The 21659-nt window shown below is 54.3% G+C and overlaps 1 protein-coding gene across 1 annotated transcript in view; it reads right to left on the reverse strand.

The window, feature by feature from the left end:
- The window catches only part of LOC138120838 (centrosome-associated protein CEP250-like), a 93324-nt gene extending 71874 nt beyond the window's left edge, over nucleotides 1–21450 (reverse strand). Inside the window, exons 1-13 of the mRNA XM_069033856.1 lie at nucleotides 21436–21450; nucleotides 20502–20549; nucleotides 20108–20355; nucleotides 19498–19651; nucleotides 9114–9307; nucleotides 7691–7818; nucleotides 7328–7497; nucleotides 6413–6592; nucleotides 5669–5803; nucleotides 5249–5392; nucleotides 4512–4792; nucleotides 3154–3313; nucleotides 2399–2575 (exon numbers count right to left, since the gene is read on the reverse strand). Coding sequence (XP_068889957.1) covers nucleotides 2399–2575; nucleotides 3154–3313; nucleotides 4512–4792; nucleotides 5249–5392; nucleotides 5669–5803; nucleotides 6413–6592; nucleotides 7328–7497; nucleotides 7691–7818; nucleotides 9114–9307; nucleotides 19498–19651; nucleotides 20108–20355; nucleotides 20502–20549; nucleotides 21436–21450 — 2034 coding nt within the window. The remainder of the gene's footprint in view (nucleotides 1–2398; nucleotides 2576–3153; nucleotides 3314–4511; nucleotides 4793–5248; nucleotides 5393–5668; nucleotides 5804–6412; nucleotides 6593–7327; nucleotides 7498–7690; nucleotides 7819–9113; nucleotides 9308–19497; nucleotides 19652–20107; nucleotides 20356–20501; nucleotides 20550–21435) is intronic.
- Between the last annotated feature and the right edge of the window lie 209 nt (nucleotides 21451–21659).

The following is a 21659-nucleotide window of genomic DNA, read 5'->3' on the forward strand; positions in this document are numbered from 1 at the left end:
CCCTCGCTACAGAACTCTGCTCACTTCAGTCCATCACTCTGCTCACCTGCTCCATTCCTTTCCACACCAAATCCAACCCACACATGTTGCCTGCCCTTGCCTGGGCACGGGAGAAGCAATTCCCCATGCCCAGCTTTTGGCCTGGAGCTGATTTGAACAGCAGCTCCAGAGCTGCCTCAGTCGTTCCAGGCGTGCCAGCAAACAATCTGGCAGCCAATGGTCTCTGGCTGGAGCCAGGCAGACACACAAGGCTGCCTGCTGCAGCCCGGGCTGCTTTGCCCAAGCAAAATCTAGATCTAGAATCCCACCTCTTCATGGGAAACTTCATTGGAATCTTTGAGAGACGTTGCAGTGGACTGAAGATCAATGCCAGTGCCTACCTGGGGATGACTCTTTCCCTGCAGAAAGGCTGAGTGTTTCTTCAGAGCCTCTTTGGCAATTTTACACTTGGCCAGTGGAGCACACAGGACTTGAGCGTTTCCTCTGCCTTCCTTCAAAGCAGCAGCCCCATGCTCCAACTCCTCCTGTTTTCTTTCATTTTCAGCGTCCAATTGTTGCGTTTTTTCCTTTCTTGGAATTTCAAGTGTTTTCATTTCATTCTTCTTTTTCAGATCCCTCATCTGCTCCTCGTACAATTCCCGTTCACGCTGCCAAAACAGGGAGGTCACTCATTCCCTCTCTCGGTTTGCTTTTCATACCAGATCGGGACTCCTGCCACAGGCAGGCAAAGGCTGCCCCTCTCTCTCTGCCTCTCGGGATGCCTCAGACCTTTGCTGGGACCGCCCTTGACGCTGAGTCTTTCCCAGCTCACTCAGCCCATCCCAGCTCCCTTTCTGCCCTTCCCCGACCTCTTGCAGCTCCACTCGAGTGTTCCTTTGGGGAGCAGCTGCCAGAACTGCAGCCAGGATTCCAAGTCCACGCTAAGCAGGATTTAGGCAGTGCCATGAGGATGTGCTCTCCAGCAGGGAGAAAGGGAAGAGCAAACACCCCCAACATTTCATTCCCTGCAGCTGGGGTGACAGGAGTGGTTTTTGAGCTCTCCTGTGTAGAGTTTCCATGGCACCATCCCCGAGAGCCCCACTGCCCTCTCTTGGAGCAGCAATGGCCACATCAGTCTGTCATTCTCTGCTGCCACTCAGGACGAGTTCTCCCCTTGCAGGCACACGTCCTTATCTGCATCAGCACTTTGCTTTTCTCTCTTTTCTCCCCACTGGCTGCTCTCTGATGGCCAAGGCCAAACACCTTTCTATTAACAGCAAACTTGGCCTTCTCACCCCTCGTTCCAGGTCCAGGTATTTGAAATCTGAACGTGGGTTTGGACACGAGGAATTGCCCAGACCATGCAATGTCCATAGAGACAGTGTGGACATTGAGAACTAGAGGGCACAAAACTCCAGCATGGAGGAAAACCAGCAGCCTCAGCACTAACTGGCTTTGGCATGACTACGACATCTTTTCCTCCTTATTCAGAAGAATGCAGTTTGAAAAGCTCAGCTGGAAAGAGGTGCTCCTTAGAACTATTAACACAAGGGCCAAACATAGCTAGGAAATGGCCCTTCATGGCATCTGCCGTTCTCACCAGCACATCCTTCCTTTCCTTCTCCAGGCTCTCCAGTTTCCTCTGCAGAGATGCCACCTCCTGACAAAGAGTCACACCCTCTTCCTTCAGGGCAATGGCCTCTTTCTCCAGGGCAGTTTCTCGAGAGGTCTTCTGGTGTTCTGCCCTCCACATCACTGCAGCAGGAAGGAGAAGGAGAATGAGAACAGCAAAGCAAAGGCAAACTGATGTGCATCCTGCAGGGACAACAGCACTGTCTTCTTGGCCTGCCTGTGTTTGCCAGCCCCTAAGGCCACAAGGGCTTCCAAAGCTGACAGAAATGAAGGAGAAAAAAGCAGGAATCCAAGGGGCAAGGTTCAGAGGAATAGGAAAGTGTCTTTCCTCTTGGGCTTGTGCAGAGTGAGCAGTCCAAGAGAGACAAAGGAGCGGGGATGCCTGTGCAGCCCTGCTCCAGAGAGGCCAATAGCCTGGGGGCTCTGGCAGGGCCTGGAGTTGGGGGGAATCGAGCTGAGGCATCCAGCTACAGCTCCTCAGCACAGACACAGCACCTGAAAGGCACCACCTGTGCACGGGATCAGCCATAGCACAGCCAGATGGCACTGCCAGCCACGGCATCTTTCTCGAGAAAAAGCTTTCACTGGCACTGGATGGAGAAATCTCCTGCTGGTTGTTCTTCCCCTCTGCCATCTCTGGGCACTTTTCCTCTGCATGGGATCAGAGAGCCCTGCTGGCAAGACAGGATGGGGCAGTGGGTGCGAGAGGAGAAGCTCTACCTTGCTCACTTTCCTCCAACTCCTGCTGCAGCTCCTGGTTGCGAGCCTTCAGATGGTCTATCTGAGCCTGCACCTCCCTCAGCTCCAGCTCCAAAGTCTTACACTGCGTGGCCATGGCCTCTGCTCTTTCCTCAGAGCTCTGGAGCCTCACACGCAGCTCAGACCCCTCAGTTTCCAGCTCCTGCTTCTCCTGAGTAGGCTGGGGAGCCGCCTTCTCGATCACTGCTTCCAGCTCGGCCTGCATCTGGAAGATGGATGCACAGAGCCTCAGGGACAGGGCTGCTCCTGAGGCAGCAGAGCAGGCAGTAGAGCAAGCAACAAAGGAGAAATGATTTCAGGCAAAAAAACATGCCCAAAACAGAAGGCACAGAGCCAAGGATTCCAGTGGAAACAAGTGTCCTGAAAATAGGGAAAGGGAGCCAATGGGCATCCTTGAGGCTGCAGCTCTGAACACCGGCTGAACTGGCTGCGCTGGAAGTGCCCTCCCCAGCCTGCCATAGCCACGTCTGTGTGCCCACATTGCTCGGTGCCCAGCACAGGCACCAACTCCATCTGGGACAACACTGCTAACAGAGGGATGGAGAAGCTCCAAAGGAGTCTGCTGCTGCTTCTCCTCCCACATTTCCTGCTGGGACCCGGGAGAGAACGGAGGAAAACATCGGCAGCAGACACCAGATCCAGCCTTGGCCTGTGGGTGCAGCAGCACCCCGGGGCAGAACACGGCAGCAGTGGATGCTGCTGGGAGGAGAAAGCAGTTGGGGCCTCCAAGCCAAAGGTGATGATGTGTGTCCCTGGAGAAGAGGACGCCAGGGCACAGATTACCTGGGCGTTGAGCTTCAGCACTTGTCCTGTGCGGTTTGCACAGAGCTGCTCGGCCTCGCGAAGAGCAGAACGAAATTGAGACACCTGATTGTTCAGTGCCTGGTTCTTTTCTTCCAGTGTTCTGAGGCACAGGTTCTTTTCCTCCAGAGACAGAAGCAGCCTAAAAGGGAAGCATGCAACTCATTACTACACGGTATCACATTTTAGGAACTCTTAGGACTCGCACCACCTCGGGGAAAACTGCTCTGTCTGATGAGGTTTGTCTAAAGAACGTGGCTGTTTGTTTGTTCCCCCTCCAGTCACAGCCCAGCATGTGCCCACTCTGCTTTTATTCATGAAAGAATGAGGAGTTCCTGCCTACATGTCCTACCTTCTTCTTGAGATGGGAATGTGAATATAGACCTAACAAAGTCTTGCCATGAAGAGATTAGGGGAGAGGAAGAGTTTTCTTCTGACTACCCAGGCTCCAAGGGGGAAAGGTTTGGTCAACATGGAAGAGACATTTCCTTGCCCCATCTTGTATGTCCAGGTAGGAGGAGCAGCACCCTACAGCCAGAGGATCTCGGGGAAGTTCCCTAAGATTTACCAGCACCCATCCTACTTCCAGCTGGAGAAACAAAGGCCGATAGCAGAAGTGGCAACAGAGCCTTGGAGCACAACCTGATGGAAGATGCAGAAACCTGCAGGCAAGCAAGAGGGACCTGCCCTTTCTTTGTCTTCTTCTCAAAAGAAGAATCCAGTGGCACTGAAGACCGGCAGGACTTGGTCAGCTGGAGGGGCCCCGCTAACCTTGGTCTTGTCTCTTGCATTCTTTGCACAGTCAGTATTGCCTGTGACTCTGGAGGCTGGCAGGGACCCTGCTTGAGCCCCCCCAGGCACCTGGGGGCATTTTCTGAGGAACGATGCAACAGAGACATTCTTGGTTCTTGGGTGCCTTTGAGGGGAATCTGGCCTAGGTCAGCAATCAGGGCCTTGAGATGGTTCTGCCAAGCAAAGGCATCAGGATGCCAGGCTGCTCCAGATCCCAAAGGCTTCAAGTTACAGGACCCAAGGCGGAGCTGCTGGATGTGTCCAGCTCCTTACACTGCAGCTTGGGCAGTGTTACCACACCCACCTCACAACAGAACACACCCCTAGAGGGAAAGAGCTACTCCAAAAGCCTTTGTCTTCAGAAAAACTCTAACTGAAGGCTTGAAAGAAAAGAAAATGAAACACAACATCCAGACAACCAGACGCGTCTGCACGGAGAGTTCAGAACTCTGCCACGTAGGAAATGCTGCCAGAGCCCCTGGCAGGTGCAAAGATGGCAAAGAGGGAATCCATTCCCACAAGGCAGAGTCCCACAGGCTTTCATTTACCTGGCTTTTTCCTTCTCTAGGGTGTTCAAGGAAGCCCAAAGTCCCGAATTTTGGCGTGCCACTTCTTCCCATTGACTCCTTTCCATCTCCAAGTTCTTCAGGTGCACTTGCAGCTCCTTGTTCTGATGTTCTGCCTCCTCCAGCATCTTCTGGAGCTGCTCAACCTGCAACAGCTTCTGCCTTGACTGCTTCTGGGCCTCCCTCACATCTTGCCGGGCTCTCTGAACAATCGTTGCCTGGGACTCTCTGGAGGCTGCCAGCTGAGATGTCAACTCTCCCACCTCCAGTCAAACAGAACAAAGCAGTCAGAGGCTACAGCCACAGCCTGTCACTGTCAGCCACAGCAGAGGCTGTGAGAAAAGGCAAAGGCCAACTTTCCATTTCTCCCTGTCCTCAGAGCACCAGATTCACAATGCATACGGACAACTTGTTTCAATCTCTACGTGGCCCACCAAGGGCACCTGAAAAAGCACCTCCCACACCATGGCCAGCAAGAAGAGGCCAGCAGGAATCCGTGCTGATGGTTGCTGGCCAACAGCCCAGAGGACTAGCCCAGCTGTCCAGGGCAGCAGCTGAGATTCAGCAGAGCACCGAGGGTCCTTCAGAGCAGCTGCCAAGGAGCCCAGAGCACGAGGCAGCCCCAGGGACCACCCCAGCAGCTGCTGCTCTGCCATGGAAAAGCAAGAAGGGCACAGACCCCCTGCTGGATGCTGCGGTGCCACTGCTCTTTCACTCACCTGCTTTTGTAGAGCCTCCCTCTGCTCAAGGAGGAGATTCATTTCCTCTTTGATGCCTCGTAATTCTTCCTTGTGCCTTTTCCGCGCTGCCTGGATTCCCCTCCGAGCTTCCTGCAGCTCAGCTTGCAGCTTTGCCTGGATGGTCTGGCAACAAAATGCAGAGCAACTTCCTGCGACCTGCCCTCAGGCTCAGCTTTTCCCACTTGCTCTCTCAAAATCCCATTCCTTCAGCGACTTCTTTTGGCTTCTCTACCCAGCTCTGCTTCTATTGTAAGCCTTGCTTCCCGGGCCTGAGCTCTGGAGCTTGCCAGGCTCTGTGCTGCCAGGGCCTGAAGCAGCCCTTGCCTCCTGACTCCCAGCACCTGCCTTTTGTGCCCTTGCCACTGCCCTGCACTCTGTTCCCTGCCTGCTCAGACTTACCTGCCCCTTCTCTTGCTGCTCTTTCACCTCCTGCCTGAGCTGCTGCACCTGCTGGCAGGCTTGGCTTAGCTGTCCCCGAGTTTGGAGCAGTGTCTCTGATAAAGAATTCTTCTCCTTCTGCTTTTCCAGCAGGACCTGCACAGAAGGAAAGAGCAGAGGGCTTGACACTTCCCCTGCAAACTCTGTGTGGCAAGAGGCAAAGACTGATGGGCTCACGCGCTCTCAGAGCACTCGGCTGCTGCTCCCCTGGGCCACTGTCTGCCCTGGGGGGGACACAGCTTCCCAGGAAGTGACTTAGAACACAGCCCAGGAGACATCTCTGGGTTGCTGTTCAGAAATACTCCAGGCGAGTCTTTAAAAAGATTTGTCTCTTGTCAGCGTTCCCGCTGCGCCCTCCCTGTGCCCACAAAAGAAAAGTCCTACAAACTCAGTTTGGCTATGGACACCGACCAGTACACACCAAAAGAGGACCCTTAAGAGAACAGTGAAGATCCTCCGAGGTAAGTCTTAGGAAAACAGAGCACAAGAGCAGCACAAAAATCCCAACGGAAAGCTGATGTTTCTGCCGGGCTTCCTGTGAGAGGGCTCATTCCTGGGCCCAAAGATAGCCCTGTTCACCTTTCACCTCCCCAAATTCAATGTAGAAGACATGGAGGGCATGCTCCACACAGCCCCATAGCCTGCCATCTCCCACAGCTCCAGCCTTGCAAAAAATCACACCAATTCTCCTTGCACAATCATTACCTCTCGCTTGGCATTTTCAAATCTAGTTTGTTCCTCTTGTCTTTGAGCCTGCAGGGTGGCAACTTTCTGCCTCATCTCAAACAGCACCTTCTGGTGCTCCTGCTCTCTCTCTGCCTTCTCTTTTCCCCATTGCTGCAGCATCTCCTGTATGTCTGCATGGTACCTTTCCCGCTCAATTGCCTGAGGAGGTTTGGAAAAATCTTCAAGTTGAAGTCCCCAGGCAAGCTTCTCGCTGAAAAACGTGAAGCTTCATCCCTCCCACAAACCCCAACCTGAAAAGACAACAGCACTGGTTCTCTGCTCTCCAGAAACCGTGTCCTGTCAGGGAATTTAAAAGGAGGCTCAGCAGGTGCAAGGATCCCAGAACCATGGAATCATTTCTGTTGGGAAAGACCTGCACAAGCATTGAGTCCAACCATTCAGAAAAGGAGGTGTCACCTTCTGGCACCCTGATGCCCCAGTCACAAGGACTGAAGGACCGGGGCCTGTTCCATTTGCTTCCAGCCCAAAGCTAATCCCTCTGTCCACCGTGGGAGCACAGCAAGACAGGAACCGAGTTCCCATGCCTGCAGCCAGCAGCACTGTTGGCATCTGCTCCACGCTGGCATCTGCTCCGTGGCAGGTGGGACTCGGGGAAGATCCTGCCCTGGGCCGCCACGCTTTGGGTGGGCACTGCCCAAGCTGCTCTGGAACTCGCCTTACGCCCTCACGGAAGCCGTGGCTGCATTTACTGGCCCAGCACCATCCTGTGGGTCTTCACGCGCCTCCAAGTCCGAGCCGCCGCCTCTCCTGCCCGGCCCAGCAGCGGGAGGCCTCTGGCAGAGGACTGCTGCCCTTTCACACCCTCAGGCTCTGCTGGTGCTAAACCAGCCCCCAGGGCCGGCTTGGACAATTCAGAAGCGTATTGTCACCTACCAGGTCTTGCAGGAGCTTGTTTATTTCCACCTGCTGAGCAGTTCCCTGAAGCCTGAGGCTTTCGTGACACTGCTGCTCTGCCTGCAAGAGCTGTTGTGCTGTGTCTTCCTGCTCCTGCTTCCTGAGAGCTCTCTCTGCTTCCAGCTCACGTTGGAGGCACTTCACTTCTTCTGCAAACACGACCAACAGCAAGATTCAGAGTCTTTACTGCCTTTACTGACTCAGGCCCTTTCAGTGTCAGCGTAGGAGGGCCCTGCCTCCAGCGCCACCGCTCCTCAGAAGCCCTGCAGACAGAGGAGGCTTTACAGCAGCTTCTCTATCTAGGTGGGGCGGCACCACAAACAAAGCACACGAGGTTCTCACCTTGTAGCGCCTCCTTGGCCTGTGTGACTGTGAGCACTTGAGCCTCCAGATGGTTGCTGGTGATCTCCAGCTGGGATATCTGCTGCTGAGCAGCAAACAGGCTGGATTCCAGGCTCTCCTTCGCTGACCTACAGGTTGCAAATACGGAGAGACATGAGCTGCTCGCTCCTGACACTCCCGGGCAGTTATTCCAGGACAACGTGGCTCAAGATGCCCAGGCCTGAGAATGCAAAACGGGTCGCATGGAAACTTGTACAGAGAAGGCCCATTTGTGCCATTTCAGTAGCAAAGCAGGGCCCTCTGAGGGAGTGCCCAGGCCTTCCTTATGGCCTGGCACAGCACAGACAGCCCAGCCCAACGTGACCTCAACAGCCGAACCTTCAGCTGCTCTTCCTGACCTATGACCCTGGCTAGCTGTGCCCACACAGGCTGGGCCGAGGAGCAAAAGCCCAGCCTCTGCTCACAGCCCTTCTCTCATCAGCACTTCCAAGCTGCTCTGCAGGGGGACAGAACAGACTCTCGTCCTGGCTCACTCCTGACTTGTTAACTCTCTTCATCATGGACATAAAGGTACATAATTTTCCAGACACTCTGTATTTAAGAGACTTCAGAACTACTTTGCATGATACAGTAAAATCTCATGGTCATGGCAGCACTTGTAAAAATTCAGAACACCATGTTGTCTGAACAACAACTACCTGAATGCAGAGACTGCAGTTTAAGCTCCTGCACGGTCAAGGAATAGACTTGCCACCTTTCTTTTAGTGTTGCCAGCTAAGCAGGCAGTAGCCCAAGTCTTGTCCTTCTTTGGAGAGTGAGAGGGACCATCCAAAAGGACCTTGGCAGGTTTGACAGGTGGGTGCCCATCAACACAGCAAGAATCCCCAGGGGCTGTCAACAATTCCAAAGAGGTTTCCCTGCTGCTCTCTAAGCAGCTCTAGGTCCTGCCTCACACTTCTCAAGAGTGTGCTTGGAAGCAGAAGGCCCTCAGCATTTTCAGCAGGAGCCTCTGGCTTCCCCCTGAATGGCAGCATGCTACTGCCAACATCCCAAGGTCAGAGCCTGGAGTTCTGAAGATGAAGCTTCAGTTCTGAAGATCAGGATTGTGTCAAGCTACTTAGGAAGGAAAGAGGGATGTTCAATGCCCAGAACAAGGAACTAAACCCAAGAGAAACTTGAGGTTTCACTCAACAGCTGCATGGTTTAAGTACTACTCAATTCAGGGCCGGGTGGCTTGCTTTTGACTTCCCACACGAGTGTGCTTGGCGGCACAAACAGGAGCCCAAGGCTCACAACAGCTTTGCTGGCTTTAGATGTCAGAAAAATAACCTTCACATTGTGGCATATTTCTTTTTCTTGAGACTTCCATTTTCTGTCCATGCAAGGTAAAAGCATCCGGAAAGGGTCTCCTCCCTGCCTTTACCTGGTCTCTGCCAGCTGCTTGGAAAGGTCTTGTTGGTGACGCTCCATGGCTGCCAGTCGGCCCTCAAGGGCAGCCTTCTCCCGGCCCAGCAGCTCCTTCTCTCTGCACACCTGGGCCAGTGCGTGCCCTTGGCCAGAGGGCTCCTGGTGCAGCTGCTCCAGAGCCCTGCTCAATGACTCTTGCTCCTGGGAAACCTGGAAGCAGGACAAGGTACAGCTCGAGCCCTTCCTCAGGAGCCCTGTGCAGAGCCAGCCAGTGCCACCTCGCAGGCAGCCAGAGGACAGGGAGCTCCTGTGCTCTGGGCTCAAAGTTTCACAGCATCTGCCCTCTGCAGCTCCGATACCCTGGGCTGCCAAAAGCCTCTGGCACTGTTACCTTGGAAGTGCTGTGTCAGGCCCTGCTGGCTTGCCTGGCACCAGATTGCTCCTTCCCAACAAACATCCCTGCCCCAAATTCTGTGTTGTCACCCAAAAATACTGCATCTTCCACAACTGCCAATACACTTGACTCTAAGCACCAGCAGTGCAGCTGCTGTTCAGCCCTCGCTACAGAACTCTGCTCACTTCAGTCCATCACTGCTCACCCCCACGTGTTGCCTCCCCTTGCCTGGGCAAGGGAGAAGCAGATCCCCATGCCCGGCTTTTGGCCTGGAGCTGATCTGAACAGCAAGCTCCTGCACAGCCAGCCCAGGGACAGGGAGCAAACTCTCCTTCTCCCAAACTTCAGAGCATTCCACATGGGAGCAGAGCACAATGTGGGCAACGAAGCCCACGGGGAGAATGAGCCTTTAAGCACTGCTGAGGCCGTGAAACTCCTCCAACTCTTCTTTCCTGACACCACGGGCTTGTGGCTGCTGGGCTGGCTGGCAGCAGAGAGCCAGCTGCTCCCACCTCCTGCTGGCTCTGCAGCGGGTGCAGCCACAGCAGCTCCAGCACGGTGCCCTCTGTCTGCTCTGGAGCAGAGGAGCTGCCAGCCCTGGGAGCAGCGCTCAGGGCTTGCCTGGCTTGGGGAAAAAAGCTCAGCTCACAGCTGCTACTCTGCTTTCTGAGGGACATGTGCCTTGCCAAGGGTTGTGTTCCTCCCACCAAGGAAGATGATGTTCTCACCCGGCCAGAAGTCGACCTGCTGTGCTGGGCAGATGGGGGAGCATCCACTCTAATGGTATCCGAGAGGTAAACTTTCCCAAAGATTCTCTGGACACTCCTCCCTTCAGGTTCATCCTGCAGGTTGGATGGGAGAAAGGGTCACAGAAACCTGTCAGCAAACATGGGGCAAAAGGACCTCTGGACATCAAGGCAAGGAGATCTCTGCTCACAGACCCTCAATTGCACCAGACAGCACTGGGGGCAAAGAGCTCTCGCTGGGGGCTGTGCAGGAGAGGCCAGTGTGTGTCCGGGGACACGGGGCCAGGGAGGGAGGCAGCGGAGTGAAGGTGCCTTTGTGAAAGCCATGGGCTGCCACAACAGAGAGAACAAACAAAGGGGTGTGCCCACAGCAGGGACAGGGAGAGGCAAGGAAACAAGCAGAGGACTCCAAAGCACTGCCTGGGCACACGAGTCATGATCCAGAGGAGCCTGAGGCTCTGCAGAGGCAGTGAAAGCCCACTTTACCTCAAAAGTTCTCCTGAGCTCACGCTTCTCTGGCTTGTCTTTTGCTGCTGCTGCAACCTGGTCCCGCACACATTCCACACCCCTCCTGGAGTGCTCAGACAGCCGCTTGCCCTCTGCTCCAACAGCCTGCTGGGTGTTCAGAGAGGAGATGATTCCCTTATTTCAAACACCACAAGAGCTGTCCCTCAGAAATCTCCATCTCGGGAAGCATCCTCGAAGCTCCAGCAGTGCAGCTGCTCTTCAGCCCTCGCTACAGAACTCTGCTCACTTCAGTCCATCACTCTGCTCACCTGCTCCATTCCTTTCCACACCAAATCCAACCCACACATGTTGCCTCCCCTTGCCTGGGCACGGGAGAAGCAATTCCCCATGCCCAGCTTTTGGCCTGGAGCTGATTTGAACAGCATCTCCAGAGCTGCCTCAGTCGTTCCAGGCGTGCCAGCAAACAATCTGGCAGCCAATGGTCTCTGGCTGGAGCCAGGCAGACACACAAGGCTGCCTGCTGCAGCCCGGGCTGCTTTGCCCAAGCAGGCCTAGACTGACAGGGATCTAGAATCCCACCTCTTCATGGGAAACTTCATTGGAATCTTTGAGAGACTTTGCAGTGGACTGAAGATCAATGCCAGTGCCTACCTGGAGACAAAGCCTTTCCTTCAAGATGTCCAAGTCTTTCTTCAGAGCCCCTTTGGAAATTTCACTCTTGGTCAGTGCAACACTCAGGACTTGAGCAGTCTCTTGCCATTCCTTCAAAGCAGCAGCCCCATGCTCCAACTGTTCCTGCTTGGCTTCCCTCTCCACTTCCAGTTGTTGGGTGCTTTCCTTGACACTTCTCATCTCCGGTGTTTTCATTTCATTCTTCTTTTTCAGATCTCTCATCTGCTCCTCGTACAATTCCCGTTCACGCTGCCAAAACAGGGAGGTCACTCATTCCCTCTCTCGGTTTGCTTTTCATACCAGATCGGGACTCCTGCCACAGGCAGGCAAAGGCTGCCCCTCTCTCTCTGCCTCTCGGGATGCCTCAGACCTTTGCTGGGACCGCCCTTGACGCTGAGTCTTTCCCAGCTCACTCAGCCCATCCCAGCTCCCTTTCTGCCCTTCCCCGACCTCTTGCAGCTCCACTCGAGTGTTCCTTTGGGGAGCAGCTGCCAGAACTGCAGCCAGGATTCCAAGTCCACGCTAAGCAGGATTTAGGCAGTGCCATGAGGATGTGCTCTCCAGCAGGGAGAAAGGGAAGAGCAAACACCCCCAACATTTCATTCCCTGCAGCTGGGGTGACAGGAGTGGTTTTTGAGCTCTCCTGTGTAGAGTTTCCATGGCACCATCCCCGAGAGCCCCACTGCCCTCTCTTGGAGCAGCAATGGCCACATCAGTCTGTCATTCTCTGCTGCCACTCAGGACGAGTTCTCCCCTTGCAGGCACACGTCCTTATCTGCATCAGCACTTTGCTTTTCTCTCTTTTCTCCCCACTGGCTGCTCTCTGATGGCCAAGGCCAAACACCTTTCTATTAACAGCAAACTTGGCCTTCTCACCCCTCGTTCCAGGTCCAGGTATTTGAAATCTGAACGTGGGTTTGGACACGAGGAATTGCCCAGACCATGCAATGTCCATAGAGACAGTGTGGACATTGAGAACTAGAGGGCACAAAACTCCAGCATGGAGGAAAACCAGCAGCCTCAGCACTAACTGGCTTTGACATGACTACGACATCTTTTCCTCCTTATTCAGAAGAATGCAGTTTGAAAAGCTCAGCTGGAAAGAGGTGCTCCTTAGAACTATTAACACAAGGGCCAAACATAGCTAGGAAATGGCCCTTCATGGCATCTGCCGTTCTCACCAGCACATCCTTCCTTTCCTTCTCCAGGCTCTCCAGTTTCCTCTGCAGAGATGCCACCTCCTGACAAAGAGTCACACCCTCTTCCTTCAGGGCAATGGCCTCTTTCTCCAGGGCAGTTTCTCGAGAGGTCTTCTGGTGTTCTGCCCTCCACATCGCTGCAGCAGGAAGGAGAAGGAGAATGAGAACAGCAAAGCAAAGGCAAACTGATGTGCATCCTGCAGGGACAACAGCACTGTCTTCTTGGCCTGCCTGTGTTTGCCAGCCCCTAAGGCCGCAAGGGCTTCCAAAGCTGACAGAAATGAAGGAGAAAAAAGCAGGAATCCAAGGGGCAAGGTTCAGAGGAATAGGAAAGTGTCTTTCCTCTTGGGCTTGTGCAGAGTGAGCAGTCCAAGAGAGACAAAGGAGCGGGGATGCCTGTGCAGCCCTGCTCCAGAGAGGCCAATAGCCTGGGGGCTCTGGCAGGGCCTGGAGTTGGGGGGAATCGAGCTGAGGCATCCAGCTACAGCTCCTCAGCACAGACACAGCACCTGAAAGGCACCACCTGTGCACGGGATCAGCCATAGCACAGCCAGATGGCACTGCCAGCCACGGCATCTTTCTCAAGAAAAAGCTTTCACTGGCACTGGATGGAGAAATCTCCTGCTGGTTGTTCTTCCCCTCTGCCATCTCTGGGCACTGCCCTTTTCCTCTGTGTGGCATCAGAGATCCCTGCTGGGACAGGATGGGGCAGCGGGTGGGAGAGGTGAAGCTGTACCTGCTTGAATTTCTTCCAACTGTTTCAGCAGCTCCTGATTGCTGGCTCTGAGATTGTCCCTCTCAGCCTGCCCCATGCCCAGCTCCAGCTCCAAGGCCTGTATCTTCTTCCTTGCATCATTCTGGAAGAGGCAAGAGGAACAGAATCACCTGTCAGTGCCACTGCTGGCAGGAGACAAAGGGCTACAAACACTAAAGCAGAAATAGCCCAGGTGGGAGAGGGCAGCTGGACCGTACTGGTAGATGTGATCGTGATCCTCCTTCCTCCCCATGCTAGTGAGACAACCCCCCTACAAGAACTTCCACCCATCCTGGCCTTGGCACTCTGCTTGTCCAGCAGCCCAGCAGCAGGACAGGATTTCTGGGTGCATATTACCAGATCTTTCTGGGAATGCTCCAGGTGCTGCTGCAGGTCTTGCAGAGCTGCTGACACTCTGTCCACTGTGAGCTCTGCGGGGACATCCCCATCCTGAGAAGCACTTAGGCCCAAGACATGACCCTTTTCTGAAAAGAGAAGACATTCTGTTTCAAGATTTAATCCAACAGTCTCCAACAAACAAGGCCTCTTTCTACCTAGGAGGAGGTGCCTTTGTCATTGTCCTAGAGCTCGCCTTGCAGCAGGATGTGTGTCACAGGCTGACGTTATTTTGATGACCACTAATGTCAGCACTGCCCCAAAGACAACTGCATGGGCCCTGTGGCTTGACAGGACTTGGGCCCTTCTCCCTTCTGACTCTAATCACTTCTCTACAAACAAACATGGACTTGTGTCTCTGCAGGGAGACAAGACTTCCCAAGGCCTGAGTCAGCCTGAACTGACAGGGTGAGTGTGTCATACCAGGATGACCAGGAACCACCCCCTCGCTCCACCTGCTCTCCCAGCCTCCCACACTTGCCTGAGCTCCAGGTGACCAAGTCTCTGCTATCCCTGATCACGTGGTGGAGAACCAGGAGCAGTTTGTCCAGCTGGGATTGAGTTTCCTGGTGAGCACCACTGGCCTGCTGACACTTCGTGGCCAAGGCCTCTGCTCTGTTCTCAGAGCTCTGGAGCTTCCTACGCAGCTCAGACACCTCAGCCTCCAGCACCTGCACAGAGTCCCTCAAGCTCCGTTCTCCTGCTCGGGACTCCTCCAGCTCCTGCAGCAGCTGCTTCTCTCGAGTTGCCTGGGTAGCCTCCATCTCCAGCACTGCCTTCTGCAGGGCCCGCATCTGGAAGATGGATGCACAGAGCCTCAGGGACAGGGCTGCTCCTGAGGCAGCAGAGCAGGCAGTAGAGCAAGTAACAAAGGAGAAATGACTTCAGGCAAAAAAACATGCCCAAAACAGAAGGCACAGAGCCAAGGATTCCAATGGAAACAAGTGTCCTGAAAATAGGGAAAGGGAGCCAATGGGCATCCTTGAGGCTGCAGCTCTGAACACCGGCTGAACTGGCTGCGCTGGAAGTGCCCTCCCCAGCCTGCCATAGCCACGTCTGTGTGCCCACATTGCTCGGTGCCCAGCACAGGCACCAACTCCATCTGGGACAACACTGCTAACAGAGGGATGGAGAAGCTCCAAAGGAGTCTGCTGCTGCTTCTCCTCCCACATTTCCTGCTGGGACCCGGGAGAGAACGGAGGAAAACATCGGCAGCAGACACCAGATCCAGCCTTGGCCTGTGGGTGCAGCAGCACCCCGGGGCAGAACACGGCAGCAGTGGATGCTGCTGGGAGGGGAAAGCAGTTGGGGCCTCCAAGCCAAAGGTGATGATGTGTGTCCCTGGAGAAGAGGACGCCAGGGCACAGATTACCTGGGCGTTGAGCTTCAGCACTTGTCCTGTGCGGTTTGCACAGAGCTGCTCGGCCTCGCGAAGAGCAGAACGAAATTGAGACACCTGATTGTTCAGTGCCTGGTTCTTTTCTTCCAGTGTTCTGAGGCACAGGTTCTTTTCCTCCAGAGACAGAAGCAGCCTAAAAGGGAAGCATGCAACTCATTACTACACGGTATCACATTTTAGGAACTCTTAGGACTCGCACCACCTCGGGGAAAACTGCTCTGTCTGATGAGGTTTGTCTAAACAACGTGGCTGTTTGTTTGTTCCCCCTGCAGTCACAGCCCAGCATGTGCCCACTCTGCTTTTATTCATGAAAGAATGAGGAGTTCCTGCCTACATGTCCTACCTTCTTCTTGAGATGGGAATGTGAATATAGACCTAACAAAGTCTTGCCATGAAGAGATTAGGGGAGAGGAAGAGTTTTCTTCTGACTACCCAGGCTCCAAGGGGGAAAGGTTTGGTCAACATGGAAGAGACATTTCCTTGCCCCATCTTGTATGTCCAGGTAGGAGGAGCAGCACCCTACAGCCAGAGGATCTCGGGGAAGTTCCCTAAGATTTACCAGCACCCATCCTACTTCCAGCTGGAGAAACAAAGGCCGATAGCAGAAGTGGCAACAGAGCCTTGGAGCACAACCTGATGGAAGATGCAGAAACCTGCAGGCAAGCAAGAGGGCCCTGCCCTTTCTTTGTCTTCTTCTCGAAAGAAGAATCCTGTGGCACTGAAGACCGGCAGGACTTGGTCAGCTGGAGGGGCCCCGCTAACCTTGGTCTTGTCTCTTGCATTCTTTGCACAGTCAGTATTGCCTGTGACTCTGGAGGCTGGCAGGGACCCTGCTTGAGCCCCCCCAGGCACCTGGGGGCATTTTCTGAGGAACGATGCAACAGAGACATTCTTGGTTCTTGGGTGCCTTTGAGGGGAATCTGGCCTAGGTCAGCAATCAGGGCCTTGAGATGGTTCTGCCAAGCAAAGGCATCAGGATGCCAGGCTGCTCCAGATCCCAAAGGCTTCAAGTTACAGGACCCAAGGCGGAGCTGCTGGATGTGTCCAGCTCCTTACACTGCAGCTTGGGCAGTGTTAGCACACCCACCTCACAACAGAACACACCCCTAGAGGGAAAGAGCTACTCCAAAAGCCTTTGTCTTCAGAAAAACTCTAACTGAAGGCTTGAAAGAAAAGAAAATGAAACAAAACATCCAGACAACCAGACGCGTCTGCACGGAGAGTTCAGAACTCTGCCACGTAGGAAATGCTGCCAGAGCCCCTGGCAGGTGCAAAGATGGCAAAGAGGGAATCCATTCCCACAAGGCAGAGTCCCACAGGCTTTCATTTACCTGGCTTTTTCCTTCTCTAGGGTGTTCAAGGAAGCCCAAAGTCCCGAATTTTGGCGTGCCACTCCTTCCCATTGACTCCTTTCCATCTCCAAGTTCTTCAGGTGCACTTGCAGCTCCTTGTTCTGATGTTCTGCCTCCTCCAGCATCTTCTGGAGCTGCTCAACCTGCAACAGCTTCTGCCTTGACTGCTTCTGGGCCTCCCTCACATCTTGCCGGGCTCTCTGAACAATCGTTGCCTGGGACTCTCTGGAGGCTGCCAGCTGAGATGTCAACTCTCCCACCTCCAGTCAAACAGAACAAAGCAGTCAGAGGCTACAGCCACAGCCTGTCACTGTCAGCCACAGCAGAGGCTGTGAGAAAAGGCAAAGGCCAACTTTCCATTTCTCCCTGTCCTCAGAGCACCAGATTCACAATGCATACGGACAACTTGTTTCAATCTCTACGTGGCCCACCAAGGGCACCTGAAAAAGCACCTCCCACACCAAGGCCAGCAAGAAGAGGCCAGCAGGAATCCGTGCTGATGGTTGCTGGCCAACAGCCCAGAGGACTAGCCCAGCTGTCCAGGGCAGCAGCTGAGATTCAGCAGAGCACCGAGGGTCCTTCAGAGCAGCTGCCAAGGAGCCCAGAGCACGAGGCAGCCCCAGGGACCACCCCAGCAGCTGCTGCTCTGCCATGGAAAAGCAAGAAGGGCACAGACCCCCTGCTGGATGCTGCGGTGCCACTGCTGTTTCACTCACCTGCTTTTGTAGAGCCTCCCTCTGCTCAAGGAGGAGATTCATTTCCTCTTTGATGCCTCGTAGTTCTTCCTTGTGCCTCTTCTGCGCTGCCTGGATCTCCCCCCGAGCTTCCTGCAGCTCAGCTTGCAGCTTTGCCTGGATGGTCTGGCAACAAAATGCAGAGCAACTTCCTGCGACCTGCCCTCAGGCTCAGCTTTTCCCACTTGCTCTCTCAAAATCCCATTCCTTCAGCGACTTCTTTTGGCTTCTCTACCCAGCTCTGCTTCCATTGTAAGCCTTGCTTCCCGGGCCTGAGCTCTGGAGCTTGCCAGGCTCTGTGCTGCCAGGGCCTGAAGCAGCCCTTGCCTCCTGACTCCCAGCACCTGCCTTTTGTGCCCTTGCCACTGCCCTGCACTCTGTTCCCTGCCTGCTCAGACTTACCTGCCCCTTCTCTTGCTGCTCTTTCACCTCCTGCCTGAGCTGCTGCACCTGCTGGCAGGCTTGGCTTAGCTGTCCCCGAGTTTGGAGCAGTGTCTCTGATAAAGAATTCTTCTCCTTCTGCTTTTCCAGCAGGACCTGCACAGAAGGAAAGAGCAGAGGGCTTGACACTTCCCCTGCAAACTCTGTGTGGCAAGAGGCAAAGACTGATGGGCTCACGCGCTCTCAGAGCACTCGGCTGCTGCTCCCCTGGGCCACTGTCTGCCCTGGGGGGGACACAGCTTCCCAGGAAGTGACTAAGAACACAGCCCAGGAGACATCTCTGGGTTGCTGTTCAGAAATACTCCAGGCGAGTCTTTAAAAAGATTTGTCTCTTGTCAGCGTTCCCGCTGCGCCCTCCCTGTGCCCACAAAAGAAAAGTCCTACAAACTCAGTTTGGCTATGGACACCGACCAGTACACACCAAAAGAGGACCCTTAAGAGAACAGTGAAGATCCTCCGAGGTAAGTCTTAGGAAAACAGAGCACAAGAGCAGCACAAAAATCCCAACGGAAAGCTGATGTTTCTGCCGGGCTTCCTGTGAGAGGGCTCATTCCTGGGCCCAAAGACAGCCCTGTTCACCTTTCACCTCCCCAAATTCAATGTAGAAGACATGGAGGGCATGCTCCACACAGCCCCATAGCCTGCCATCTCCCACAGCTCCAGCCTTGCAAAAAATCACACCAATTCTCCTTGTAAACTCCCTTACCAACAAAATGTCTATCAGGATCTATTCCAGTGCTGGACATTTTCAGGATGGTTGAGGAAAGCAATTTTGCTTGCTGAAGCAAGTGAAAATTCACAGGGTTTCTCCTTCTCGGACAAAACCCACATCAAAGTGTCCCCTCCTCCAGTGTGCAAAGCAGCTCTCTGCAACGAGGGCATGCCTGGCAGGGAAACGGCTCTTGTGGTGAGCAGTCCTTTAGTGACTGATGGCAGTCTGGCTGATGTGGCCAAAGCAGACTCTCTTTGTGCAGCAGTTCACACCAACAATACCATTTACTTGTCTTACACAAAGAAGGTGTCTCATGGCCCTTGCTGGTATTCAAGCCTGAAGACTACACTGTGGTTTTGAGCTTTTCTCTTCAAAAGCAAAACCTCTGCTGGGTATTTGCCAAACCTACCACATACTCCAGAACTGAGACTGTCTGACAGAGACCATCAGAAACAAACCCTTCTCTCACAGCTCTCCTGTAACACCCAATCCAAACCTCCCCCGGCACACTTGGGGCCGTTTCCTCTTGTCCTGTCCCTTGTTCCCTGGGAGCAAAGACCAACCCTCACCTGGCTGCACCTTCCTGTCACAGAGAGTTGGAGAGAGCGAGAAGGTGCCCCCTGAGCCTCCTTTTCTCCAGGCTCAGCCCCTCCCCCAGCTCCCTCAGCCACTCCTTGTCACACCTGTGCTCCAGACCCTTCCCCAGCTCCGTTCCCTCTTTTAGAGGCTCTGGGGCTGCCCAAAGGAACAAATTTTGCAGAAGCATGTAACCCTTTGCTGATGAACATGCATATGCCTGGCTAATAAATGCGTGTGCCATCTTGAGCCAGGTGTGCACAGCAGTGTCCCTCTCTTCTACTGCCAGAAACAGCATCTGGCCTGATCTGGCTGGCACAACTCCCACTCCCACAGGTGCTGCCTAGGAATAAGGTGTCCAGAGCCACGGTAACATCATGCCCCTCTTGCTCCAGCAGCTCCCTCTGAAGCTGCAATTCCTCCAGTGCCTGCCTGTTGACTTCCAGCTCCCTCTGCAGTGATGGGTCTTCTCCCTCGAGTGCAGCCAAGTCCTCCACTGTACAAGAAGGGGCAAGACAAGTTTTCAACAGAAAACCAGCCTCATTTCCAAAACCAACCTCCATCCTGTGCTGCTGCTCCGCCTTTTCCGCCTGGGCTGACGCTTCCTTCAGCTGCTTGCTGTTCTTCTGGCGCAGACTCAAGGCTCCTGGCTCCGGGATTCCAGTGCATTGCTGCAGCTTTTCCTTGGACTTCTCAAGGTTTTCACAGTCACTGCAGAGACAAGGCTCAGTCAGAAGAAGGAAGAGGCCTGAAGAGCCATCGATCCCATTTTCAGCCCTCCACAATGGAGCTGGGGGCAGTGGGCTAAGGAAGACCTTGCTCTTTCCCTCCCAAGGAAATCCTCCAGAGGCAAAGGGAAAGGAAGGCAGAATTTTGCCTTCCTTCAGTGAGAAGCAGTGGCTGGACAGGGGCTCTCAAAGAACAGAATTCAGGGAAGCAGCATGGTGAGAGGAAGGAGTCTTCTATTCCAACATCGCTGTGCATCTCCCAGGCAGCCTTGGGAGTCACAGTAGAGCATGAAAAGCCCTGACAGGACGATGCTCAAGAGCCACACTGAGGCCTACACATGGTAGGGCAGGTGAGTTCTTTGCCCAGAACACCTCTGAACTCCCAGACCTGGACGCAGATTGCCTCTGGAACGCAGGAGGAGGAGGAAGAAACACTCACCTTCTGATTTCTTCCATCACAGAGTCTATGTGCTCCCGGTGGCTACTGAGCCTCTTGCATCGCTCCTCCATTTTCTCAAAACATCGCTGTAAGTGCCCACAATTCTCTGTGGCTTCCCAAACCAATTCCAAGGGATGCTGTGCAGCAGTGGATGTCGGAGTTGAGAGGCTGTTCCTGGAGGCTGCATGCTGGGAACGGTCAGCGCCGGTGATGGAACTGGCCATGCTGTCACTGCCGTCTAACAGCACCTGAAAGCCCACATCCAGCTGTTAGTCAGGTACTCTGTTCCTATTCCAAAGTACCACTGAGATGCCTCTTCTGATTCCACAAGAACCAGTATCCATTTGTGGAGGACCAGTTTCAAATCCGAGCCAGCTCAGCACAGTTTACTCACCTCAGGGGCTCTGGAGAAACGTCCCTGGTGAGAAAGGTCTCGAGCTCCCTGGAAGAGCACAGGGAAGAGCACACTCAGACTGCATGGCTGCCCCTGAGGCAGTCGCCTCTAAATGCTTCCCAGCCTGGAATTCCAGCTCAGCTCCTTCCTCCCCTCCTTGGGAATATTTTCAGCCCAGTAGGTTGACAGCAGCACAAACAAACATGCTGGAAGGTGTCTCATCACTTCTTAGAACATCACAAGGGGAGTTGCCCAGAGCCCCATCCAACCTGGTCTTGAATGCTGCCAGGGATCCAGGGGCAGCCACAGCTTCTCTGGGCAACCTGTGCCAGGGCCTCAGCAGCCTCACAGGGAAGAATTCCCTCCCAATATCCCATTAGACCCTGTCCTTTCCCTGCAGGCCCCTGGCTTAAGTCTCTCTCCAGCTCTCTTCCAGCCCCTTCATGCATTGGAAGGTCACCCTGGAACCTTCTCCAGGCTGGACAACCCCAACTCTTGCATCCTTTTCCCTTGGCACAGGTGCTCCAGCCCTTGGAGCATCTTCCTATCATCCTCGTGGCCTCCTCTGCACCACTGGGGATCATCTTGGAGATGTCTGGGAGAAACCCATTCTTGTCTCTGGGAAGCGCTCAGGCTGCGCTGTGAATTGGGCTGAGGGGAAGGCAGTGAAAGCTGCTCCCTTGTTTGTGCCCACACCCTCCAGTGGGACAAGGACGGAGGAGGAGATGTGGGTGTGCTCTGGGATGGCCAGGAGCCCCCCCATTCCCTCCCAGGCCTGTCCCCATGGCCAGCACCAAAGCTGCTGCTAGCTCTGGAACAGCCAACTGTTAATCCCTTGCTATTCCCAAAGGGAACTGTTCCCAGTGGCACAGCCCAGGCCCACCCAGGCCCCTGCTGGGCTTGGCACAAAGAGGGCAGCAGCTCTCTCACTCACCCGCCGGGTCTCCATCTGCCCCTTGGCACGAGCAGTGACCAAATGTCAGTGTCCAAAGGCCGTTGGCCTTTGCAGGGTCTAAACCCCAATGTCCAAAGGCCGTTGGCCTTTGCAGGGTCTAAACCCCAATCTCCAAAGGCTTTTGGCCTTTGCAGGGTCAAACCCCAATCTCCAAAGGTTGTTTGACTTCGCAGGGTCTAAACCCCAATCTCCAAAGGCCGTTG

Source organism: Aphelocoma coerulescens, chromosome 20 (genome assembly GCF_041296385.1).
Source record: "Aphelocoma coerulescens isolate FSJ_1873_10779 chromosome 20, UR_Acoe_1.0, whole genome shotgun sequence".
Lineage (NCBI taxonomy): Eukaryota > Metazoa > Chordata > Aves > Passeriformes > Corvidae > Aphelocoma > Aphelocoma coerulescens.